The following is an 11,583-nucleotide window of genomic DNA, read 5'->3' as shown; positions in this document are numbered from 1 at the left end:
CTCCTCAAGCCCACCACTCCTGAAAGCTTTGTAAACTCGAGAAACAAGTTGGGGTCCCTGTTTGTCCCTGCTTGGTGGGGAAAGGAGTGGTGTAACTTTTTTTTTCCTGGTTTCTGATAAACTTGATACTATTTGAGACTTCACTTTACCAAGATGGGTGCCTTTTCCTTTCTCTTCCCTATTCGCTGTTGCAACCATGGAAATTCTCTCTTTGTTCTGTCTGACAGCTGGAATGCTCTTCTCTTTCCTTGCGTCCCCTTCTCTCTTGATAAAAACTTGCATCTCAGTTTCACACTCCCCAGGACTGTGTTGCTTTTTCTAACATGACTAAATACAAATCTCTACAGTTTTCCAAGAACCAGTAAAGCTGATCAAGCATCTCTGATCCCCCTCCCCCCCCAACTCCCCGCACCCCTGATAGATATTGAAAGAATATGGTATGGAAGCAATGGGTTTTGTGGGAAGCACAACAGTTGCTTTCTCTAATCTATCAAAAAAGTGATTGGGGAGTAACCAGCAGTCTTAGTGAAGAATGTTGAGAGATGCCAAACTCTAAAATAATTTTGCGTTTGTCATTTTGCTGCAGTTATGGCAATTATGAAGGTGATAGTCCTGTATTTTTCTTCTAGTGTTAATATGCTGTAATCTTTTGCCATAGATGGAGCTAAAGTATGGAGTGCAGATGCTTTTGGATCAAATATGCATTTAGTTATAAAGATTATGGTTTTAGAAAGGTAGTTACAAAGGTAGACTTTAATTTTCAAATACTAATGCAAGTGAAATATGATAGGGTTTTCATGTAGGACAGTTGAGCTGTTTATGGCACAGGCATACTGGGATGTATTGACCAAAGACATGCATGTCACTTTTTTTTAAAGAGCTGATAGAAAAATGAAGAATGAAGCTTCAGTTTTGAAATGTGGTCAGGTTACTTCATGAATTGCAGAATCTAGCTATGTAGCCAGCCCACACAGGACAGAGGAGACCTTTTGCACAGGATAGCATCCAAATTTTCAAGTAAAACTGTGTGTGTGTGTGTGCGTGCGTGCATAATATTTATTTTCTCATTCAGATGAGAAATCAAAATTGCAGAAATTTATCAAGACAGCAGATGCTATTATTTAAAGAAGTATTAGTCTGAAAAAGCAATTTTGTTGGAAAATATTTTAATAGATCATAAATGTCTTGCCTTTTTCATTTCAGGTTTAAATGTGTCTGATTCATATATATAATATATAAAATTGTATGACAGAGGTGTGGCAGATGTGCATATTTGGATACTTAAGAGTGTCCATATTTAATCAACACAAATTTTCACCTAGTCTAGTGGCCAAAAGCAGAAGCCTAGGCAAGAGTTACTAAAGCACTGAAAGCCAGTACGCATGCATGGTTCCCATGTATGCTTCCAGTCTCCAGCAGCTTGTGCTTTTGGGCCTTCTTGAGCCAGACACGGTGGGTTTTTTTATTTAATCTCTGTCACTGGATTTCTTCTCCATTTAATTTATCTCGATGTGACGATGTACATCTTGAGGTGTGTGCTGAATTAGAGCGCAAGCCTGTAACAGTTGCGTGTTCTGGAGCACACAGAAGTTTTAGTATAAACATTTGGTTTGGAATATACTATTTGTGGCTGCTGAAGAGGTCATGGCTACATGAAGATGTAGCCTAAAATATCAATTTGCTGCTATGTGTGCAGCAAGCAGGGAACAGAGTTTATTTTAACTCTGTCTTTAGTCTTGGCAAGAGCCAATAACTTCTGTATCTTTTTGAAGTACTGAGTACTTCAGTTGTCCTCTATGGCATTTTAATCTGATTCCCAAGGCTATTGTGAGCCCTTAATATCAAAGATGTCCCATTACTTCTCTCCAAGTACACTTCAGCTTTGGAGCTTTTCCCTGGAAGCTTGATACTGTCCTATTCACAAAGATGAAATGGTACTTGAACAAATGGTACAATAAATAAGCTACATGCATATGTCAGAAATTACATCCTGCATTGTGTAAAGCATAAGAGATGTCCTTCTCTGTCCTACTCGGTTGCATCCTAAAAAGAAATTGCAACATACTTGCAAATCCGGAGTTAAAGGCCTAAGTAGAAAAATGAGTGTTTTATTTATTAAACTAAAGGAAAATTTCACTTTTATTCCTCTGTGGCAAAGGTATTATTTATCAGTAGTGGTACAAAAAAAACCCAGCAACAAAAACCAAACCCTCTTCTTCCCTAATTCTGTCTCGTTCTGGGTTTTTGAGCCAACATTTTTCTGTAGAGTGGAAAGCCATTTCCTTCTGGCTCCTGGATACCAGGTTTAGTCAGCCTCTAGAAGGTTGTGGAGGACTGTCATGGAAATATTTTTTGCCTCTTCCTTGAAGAAGGGGAAAGCGTTTATGTTCACTGTATGATGGCACGTATATGTGGTTCATGTGGACAGAAGAGTTAGCTTCACAGGTTACTAGAACCAAGTGATATGAAAGGCTGAGGCATATGACGAGGTGACTGCCAGGGAAATTAGGCTTCCCTGGAAGCCTGGGAAATAGGCTTGAAATCCCTGTGCCACTGAAGTTACATTGGGGGGGAAATGGAGTGAGAGAGTCTGTTAACTCCTTACTAACAGGCGATGAAAGAAAAAGATTTGGATTTTTAAGTTCTATATTATTAGGGCTTTTGAAAGACTAAAATAGCCAGATTAAAAAATAACAAGTAGGGCCAAAAGATGCATGGTGTTTTGGAAATTAAGGTATACTTGATAGTCTCTTAGATATTACGAAGTGGTTCTTTTTCACTGTAATGTTACAGCAAATTTAAACATGTCATCTTGCCAGTCTGTATTGCAGTATATTTTCTTGAAGGAAAAAAACCCACCACATCTGTCTATAAAATTGAAGTAATGATAAAGATTTTTGTATTATTAAGAAATGCAAATCTAGATCAAATATTTTTGTTTAATGTTTTAAAATCATCTGCTGACTTGGCAAGCTAACTTTTGTATGCCATGTGCCAAAAGTGAGGGAGTTGGAGGAGGAGGAGAATATCTGCTCCAGTGTGGCCCATCTGGTGGATTTAGAATTTGTCAATGAAGTGAGACTTTCTCATAGTTGGCAGGGACACTGAACCAAATTTTACTCTCCACAGGGAGAAGTAAGAGAGGAAGATCCTGCGTACATAAATAACTTGCTGTAATTTGCCTTTCCCTCCCTGTAGGAAGGTGGTACCGCCTGTGATAATGAAATAAAAGAAATGATATTAAATCTGCTGATGACTCCTGAGTCTATAGCTTTAATATAATACATCATCATATAGAGGTTATAAATTTGAACTTTATCCTAAATGTAGGCAGCTCTTCTATTTACAATTATTTTTTCAAGTATTTTTAGTAATTTCTTTCTTAAATATTTTGTCTGTCTTGTGAAAGACACTGAATAGAATGTTTCCACAAAATAAAATTAAATTCTGTATAAAATATATATATATATAAGATAGGATGTGAACAAAATGGAATCCCAATGCAGTTAAGGCATAAATTGGGTCTTGAATATGGAATTTGAGTGTACTTATTTGAAATTCTGAGATAAGTTTAATACAAATCTGTTTCTGGACTCAAATTTCCATAACACAGAAACGGCATTGTTGTAGAAATAATTATGTTGGTTTTTTAGATGTGAATTGCATGTTATGGTAGACTCTGTCCTTTTTTGTAAAGGGACATTTTGAGTGACTCTTCACTAAAGTCACATTAATATACTGTTATCAACCAAAGTGGCTGATGAGACAACACTGAATTTTCAGCCGAGGATGGTAGGAGAGGGGAAACGAGCAACGTGCAGCTTTAGACCCTCATGTTACCCTTTGGTTTCAGGTTACTCTGGGCACTTGACAAGGCTAACAGTAAATTAGATGTTGTTTAGAACCAGCTGAAGCTTGGTAATCTTCCAAGACAGTGTTGGGAACAAAACGGCTGCCTGCAACCTTCCTAGTATCCCATGTTTTGCAATTTTGCCCTGCCCTGGCATGTTTGGTGTTACGGAAATGTGTCAGGCGTGTCTTCAAGGAGCAGCATTCTTGGTTATCCTTGTTTCCCAGGCGAGAGGCATTTAGGAATCTGTCTTGCTTCTCAAACCCTTTTACATTGTGTAAGGAACCGAGAGTTGGCCTGGAGAGATCTTGCCCTAAAAATTGAAGCTCTTTCAACTGGTCTGAGGATGAATGCTTGAAAAACTCTGTTTGCTTTGCTGAAGTCTTCTAGCTGTGCTGGGACATGCTTATACAAGGAATAAAGAAGAAAAAGTGTGATTGTAGTCTTGGTTACCCCCATATCAGCTCAGACAGTTTAGCAGCACAAGTTATTTGTAGTTGGAGAAAGTGATTAGGAGGCATTATCCATTTAAGCTGATCAGGAGTCTAACATACAGCATAAACAGAGAACTCATCACCTTCTGAAGTTCTTAAAAATGGCATGAGTTTTTAGCTTTCAAAATAATATTTTAAAATTTTGAATTTCACCAACTGTCTCAAAACAAAAATTTTAGAAATACTAAACTTGACTCAGACTTCTAATGGGTTCAAAGCAGTTTGAAGATGAGAAGGAAAAGCTTATTTTTGAGAGCCAGCTTTGTAATATGGTGTACACAAATGTAAGCATGGAATCTTTATTTTAAAGCTGTGAAGTGCTATAAAAAAGTACTTTGCATCTTTAATGTGGCTGCTTTTTCCAAAAGTGGGCACTTATTCTGCAAAAAAGCCTTTTGTCTTAATTGTGAGTAAACATATTTTGTTATTGTATAAATGAGAAAATATATTTAGTTAAGTACCCACCTCACTAACAAAATGAACACCAAATATATTGCCAATATTTTTTTTGTTGTAAATCACATTGTAATAGTTATAACAGCCAATAAGAATAAATTTTTGCTTAAATCTCATTAGCAAAGCTTAAAAATCACGCTATGGAAATATTTACTAGTTTTTAAATAAAAACACTAATTTGCTTCTGTCAGGTTTGTAGCTTGACTGACATTTTTTCATTGATGTTTGGAAAGTCAGTGTAATGACTGTTTCTTTTCCCTTCCAACCTTCCCCCCGCCCCAGCAACCCTCCAAGTAAAGATCCAACATCCATTTTTTTGTTGCCTGAACTTAAGACAGGAGCGTAGTGGTAGCTTAAGCCTACGAACCTGCAAGTGAGCATAATTAAAGGGAGGACAAATAGGAAAGGAAACTTCAAAATTTTCATAGTGTGGAGAAGTGGAGAAAAGTACTTTGTAAAGTAAGGATGGAGAGGTGAATCTGTTTACCAAGCTATTAGCAGGCACTTGTGAAGCAAAGTTGCTTCAAATAAAAATGGGTAAATGCAGTGGAGTTCTTGTGAATTTTGTTAACTTTTTGTAAGATTTTTAAGTAAATGATTTTGTTGATTAAAAACAAAAGTTTTTCAAATAAAGGAGCCATTCTGTGTAAACARAGTGGGGGAGAGAATGAAAGGCATATAAATTTAGTCTGTGTTTTGTTAAATCCGTAGCAAGTTTAATAATAGCTTAAATCTATGACAGGTTTGCATTTGAGTTGTACTCCTTGAGAAAGGTAGGCTGCTCGCACAGGTCTCAAAGATTGTATTTTTGCCCTTAGTAAGGGACAGAAAGCAAGCCGTATATTCTGTAACACTAATACAAGTACAGAAGAACCAAGCTGCAAGGTGTTTTACTAGTCTTAGTGCTGCAGCAGTTGGCAGTGTTTTCTTCGTGAGACAGCAAGAGGAGCAGCTGCTGGGATATACAGCAGGCGTCAAAAGCTTTGGGATAGTTGTTTCAGAACTAGATGAGCATATAGTTGCCACAGTCCGTCCTTACTCTTGGAACTGTGATTTGATTCAGAATAGGTTTCATTAGGGATAAAAGCTAGCATACTGAGACCCACCTTTTTCCACAGGTACGCAACTCTGCCTTGTGCAGAGCTGTAACTCAGCTCTGAGCAGGGAGCTGTTACTGCTGCCCTACAGCCTGGTCAAGCATCTCATGGAAACATGAGATCCTGGATCATCTGAAACCAGCTGGGGCAGTGGATCCTCTAGGAATTTTGGAAAGAAGAATGAGCATTAAAAAGGAAGGATGAATGAGTCAACATTATGCAGTGAATTGACGGGSATCTAAGACACTGCTTACTTTGTCAATAATGAAAAATGATGCTTTTAATACAAAAAAGTTTGCAGAAATCCCTAAGTAAAGCAAACTGTAAATATATAAGAATATAGATCATGCCCAATACTGTATCTTCAGTTTTTGGATTAAACTTTGAGCTTTTACAAAAACTTTTCATTATCTTTAGGACAGATGTGGCACATTTTCTAGAGCTCTGAAAATATTTGTCTTGATTACCATGTTTGATTCATATTGGCTCCAGTTGCAGCAAAGAGGACTGAGTGGAGAACATACCAAAGCTGCTCTTTTTATGGTGGAGCTTCTTTCAGGCAGGTCCTAGCAGCTGTTTGCCCAGGAGTTCAGACCAGGGTGAATAGATTTGTTGTGGGAGGAACCTACATAATTAAGGTTGCTTTTGTATTCATGCAAACTGAGCGTATATGTTTGACTCCGAGTCATCCCCACTTGTAAGGATGCAGCCTGGGAAGGGTGCACAGAGGGCATTTGTTCTTGCAGCAAGAGGGCTTTTTGGTGTGTGTGTCTGTCTGCCTGTCGTTTGGAGGAAGAAAACGTGTTTTTCTCACATTTCCCAGAAACTGAGAGACCCAGCTGTAAACTCTTTCCTTTGGGAGCGTTACCCATATAGTTTTCACAGGTCTCATCTCTGTTACTGAATTTTTTTTTCCTGTGCTTTTTAGGAATTGAATGAATAAATCTCTTGGCAAGCCTCTGTTTTAAAACATTTCTGTGTGAAAAGAGGTGGAAGTTGATTTGGAGGTACTGCCACTGCTGTCTCTAGAGATAATAGTTTGAATAATTGAAATTTAGGAATACTAGTTTTAGCATTTGACTGCAAAGAAAAATATAAGGCTATGACTGGAGTATGAACAACATAGCAAAATCCTATCTTCAGTATAGCTGAAACGATAGCACATGTCAGCTCTGAGATCCATCGCAGTACAGGGTCCTGCCAGCGATGGATCCGATTTGCACAATTTTCTGCAAACCCAGAACTGCTGATATTTCTGAGTGCAAAGTCCTTTTTTTTTTTTTAAAGGAGAGAAAAGATGGTTCCAGTTTTCTCTCTTGCCCTGCAAGTAGAGAGAGAAAAGGGTCTGCTATCCAGGGGAGAAGATCACTGCAACTCCAGATGGTGGATGAGACCCCAATTATACTTACAATTGCCTTAATCCAGCCCTAACAATGAGGGGGATGTTAGCACACATTTGTTTTATCAGCTGTGCCAAAACACTTATTGCTCTCTGGGGAGAGAGAGACCAGGTGAAATTCCTTATTTCAGCAGTGCTGTGTGATCCAGAACCGAGGTTGCTTACCTACAGACTTGTGGCCATTGACCCTAACTCCCTGTGTGACCTTTTTGGTGTCTTTGCGCATGTGCTGCAGCTGCTCTGGAGATCTTGATTAACCATCACCAGTCTGTAGGCTGTGCTGGTTGGCTGGGGAGTTTTTGCCAAATGGAATTTATAAATGATGAATGATTTCTGCTTTTTGGCTCAGCCCAGACAGGAATTTAGTTTTCCCTTCTTTACCCAATTGCCAAATTCTCTGCAACTATCTTCCAGTTCTATTCCCTTTTTCCAGTGTCAGCTATGATAGAAATTGGCCAGTGAGTTTAAAATTCCTGGTATTTGGGAAAACGGGGAGGAAGAGACAGACAAGTAACAACTAAATGCTATTATTTAAATCTCACTTCTGTGGGAAACTGCACTACAAAAAAAACTTTGCTCCCAGTTTAGTTTGTGGATCCAATGGTTAGAATTAAAGATTACCAGCAAGCTATATTTTCTCTTTGTGCTTTGCAAAAGATCATAGTCCATAGGTGTGATGGGTTTGTTTACTGTGAGACAGTAAGCATGATCTGTAAATCAACTACAGCACTGCAGTAGGATGGGAGTTGTCCTGTAAAGTAGGAAACAGCAGGATAAAGATCCATATCTGTATGATGCTTCTCGAGGAAAGTGGGATAAGGCTGCGACAGACTGGATAACCCAGAAGTAATCTGTTGTAGCGTGTTCCTCTTCTATAATCCTTGAGTATCAGTAGATAAAGGAGGTGATAGAAGATCCTGAAGGAAAACAGGCTTTAGAAAGCAATGTGGATCTCTCTCAGAATTTGCAGTGTTCATTTGATCCAGATGTTCGTGGACGCTGAAGCTTTTTGCAGAACCAGTTAGTAAATGCTACTTCCTGTCACCTGACAGAGAGGAACAATCTCTTCATGTTCTTCTGCCTTCTGAATATGTACTGCAAACACTGGGTACATTGCTTCATGCTGTCATTGCCAATTTACTGCTGTTTTGAATGATAGGTCCCATTTATCTATAGTTAAGTGTTAAATGAGGTTGGTAAGATAGTGTGTACTGTGACAATCCTGGCTCTAAGATCAAAGCAAAAATTAATTCACGGGTTACCTCATTGCTAGCTTTCCCATATCAGTTGAATTTCAGTTGTTAGTTTGTTTTTAAAACTCTTGCTACCTTTTGCCTAAGGCATAGTCAAACAAGAGACTACTGTAGAGTCTTCTGATTAAGTACAGAAGCATGCTGATTTAATATGTCTGTATTTGGTTAGCTAATATTTTATTTGGCTCGTCTGTTGAGAGCAAGTTTATATTGGTATTCTTTTCCTCTCTAGTGGAAGAGCCTTGTTTTTGTTTTCTAGATGTTCATCACAGGTTTAAGTCTTCTGTGCTTTAATAAATTCTTGATGTAGGTAGTGGACATGATATTAATATTAAAAACATGAGTTTTTACATGTTATACCAGAGTATCTGACATCCAGACCCCAAACTGTGGTCAGTATTGTGATCATCTTTGCTCTGACTTTTTTCACTCTGACTCAAGAAAGCTTAGGAGTCATATACTGTGGTTGTTGTAGACTTCATTTATTTTAAGGAGGAAAAGGATAATATCTCTTCCTCATTATCTATTGCAGGTAAGGTACATTTCTCTTGTTTCTGTGTAGTTTTCTTACCATCAAAACTCTCTCTGGAGCTGAAAATATCCCTGCTGCTTCCCAGAAATAAAGCTTCATTACGTTATAGATGCTGTCTTTTTTAGTTTTGACTTTTGAACTGTGAGAGTGACAAAGTGAATTGAATCAGTAGCTCCGTCTTCTTCTCCTGCTTCCACACGATCCCACTCTCAGTAAAATTCACATGGCTAAAGCTGTATATCTATTTACACACCCACACAGGGAAACAAGAATTATCAGAAGGTTTGGCCTGTGCTACAGCTGATAGTTCAATCCTCCTGGCCCCCTTCACTTCTATTCTTAATTGTCCTTGAATTCAATGAGCTATTTCCTAAAAGGATCCATGATACTTAAGTATTTAAACATCTGAATTAACTGTGTGGCTTAGTGTGCTTTTCTTGCCTTTTATCTCTAAATAACAGAGTACAACACCTGATATGAGTCAAAAGTAAGAGCTTCAGCCATTTGGTATGATAAACAAATTTTGATCAAGAAAGACCTAAAGTCAGCTTTAACAGAATCAGAGTTTCTTTTTAAATAGAATTTATGCATATAGTGACTTTTCCCCCTCAACATCATTCATTGATTTAATGTAAAAGTATATATTTTGTGGCTAATTTTCTTGTCAGGTGGTATCATGATTTCTTATGTTATTATTTACAAGGTCAACCTTGTTACTGCACAAACATAAAAAGAATCAAAGGCTAAGCTAGTGTGAGAAATGGTACGTTTCTTATTTTAATAAAAACGTTACAGTTGATGCTTCACTTTTTTCTTTTTTTTCTTCTTCCTGTTTCGGTWTTCTCAGAAACATGCGCAAGGAGAGATACGAAATCCCCCCTGCCAATCTCGATCAGAAGACACACTGCCCTTGCAGTGTGCAGCGCAGCCCTGCAGCTGCACTGTAAGAGAGTTAATGGTGCTGGGAGTAGCATGGAACTTCACTATCACGGGAATAAAAAAGAGCATCCGCAGAGTACAGTTGCTTCTTAGCTGTCTTGCTCCATAGGTTCAGACTGCCCTACCCACACACCTGTTCAACATTATAAAAGTAGATAAAATTACATGCATTAATTGCAAGATAAATAGCTAAGATTTGTTACAATTGTTTTAAACTAACTTTTCTTCTGCTAGCTTTTTCTTAAAGAAGTTGTGATTGAACATGTGTTCTTAATCCAGGCTGAAGTATCGCAGTATGAATGTTTGTTATACTTATGACAAGTTTATTTAAAATACAAGCACCTGCTTTAGGATAGAGCAACAATGTAGTGGTATATTGCAAAAGGAAATATAGTTGTGATACTATCATTTTATTTGTTTTTCATGGGTTAGGAAAGATTAAGTTGAAACTCTGGATAGCAAAATGGTTTAGTGCTGATTTCCTACTGATGTGGTTGATGCTTGTTTTCTGTTTTCAAAGTGTGTTTTGTCATCTACTGACAGATATGAATTTTGGCAGATGTGTTGGCTGCAAATTTACTCTCTGACATTTCTGGAGCTAACCTTAGTAAAAAAGAAAAGATTTCTTAATGTTTTGATCTTCTGACAAAGGTGTCTGCAGCATGTTTTACTTTCTCTACAAATAGTTTGAAGCTAATAATGTATCAAATGTGTTACATTTTGGGAGATCTCTTCAGAACCTTTGAGTGCTGTAAATTTACTTTAAGAGGTGAAGCCTTTCCATTTAAACTGAATGTCATACAAGCCATGCATATGACTAACAAATCCTGTTTGAAACTTTGCTCCATGTATATGAAAGACTCTTTATTAAAAAAAAAGAAAAAAAAAAGGCATTTGATGTAATTAGGACTGAGGGCCTGATTTAACGACAAACAAGTAGATTAATATTTGGTCGTGAGCAGTGGGAATTGTAAGTGCACTGTGTCTCTAATGCTGTTTGAACTGCTGCTAAGTTGCAATCTGAAATGCTTTAAGAATAGAATGGTAAAGAAATTGCATAAGAGGGTGTGTGTGGTTTTTTTTGTTTGTTTGTTTTATGAAAATGGTATCTAAACGRAACATCAGAGAACCAGTTCTCTGGTTGTTAAGTTTTTATGGTTAGCGGCTTTATGTGCATCCTGATGCGCATCCTGTGACGGAATCTCATATTTTAACACTGTTTCCCTACCTCTCTTTGTATTTTACAGGCATACAGGAGTTTCCAGAAAATATAAAAAACTGTAAAGTCTTGACAGTTGTTGAGGCCAGCGTAAATCCAATTTCAAAGTAAGTTTGTCATTTTTGTGATATTTTATGTTTTATTGCAAACACTGCTGAGTCTCAAACATGCCCCAGACGACTTTTTTGAGAGCCAACCTTTGGAACTGGAGGCAAGGAGCAGAGTTACCTGAGTCATTTGACCTGAGTTACAGGTGTCTTCATTTACCTCGTTGCACTGGGATACAGTATGGGTATGTCAGTGAAGTATTTTGCCCAGATAAATAGGCTGTGTGAAGAGTACTG

At 37.8% G+C, this 11,583-nt stretch overlaps 1 protein-coding gene across 16 annotated transcripts in view; it reads left to right on the top strand.

Moving 5' to 3' along the window:
• The window catches only part of ERBIN (erbb2 interacting protein), a 117,879-nt gene that overhangs the window by 56,571 nt on the left and 49,725 nt on the right, over positions 1 to 11,583 (top strand). For 12 of the 16 annotated variants that reach the window (XM_026056383.1, XM_026056381.1, XM_026056373.1 and 9 more), the window contains 2 exons: positions 9,929 to 10,024; positions 11,268 to 11,346. In XM_026056383.1, coding sequence (XP_025912168.1) covers positions 9,929 to 10,024; positions 11,268 to 11,346 — 175 coding nt within the window. The remainder of the gene's footprint in view (positions 1 to 9,928; positions 10,025 to 11,267; positions 11,347 to 11,583) is intronic. The other 4 variants (XM_026056388.1, XM_026056382.1, XM_026056390.1 and 1 more) reach the window with 1 other exon arrangement.

This window comes from Apteryx rowi, unplaced genomic scaffold, assembly GCF_003343035.1.
Source record: "Apteryx rowi isolate R43461 unplaced genomic scaffold, aptRow1 scaffold_131, whole genome shotgun sequence".
In the NCBI taxonomy this organism is placed as follows: Eukaryota; Metazoa; Chordata; class Aves; order Apterygiformes; family Apterygidae; genus Apteryx; species Apteryx rowi.
Note: the sequence above shows the minus strand (reverse complement) of the source record. Positions and strands in the feature narration are given on the sequence as shown.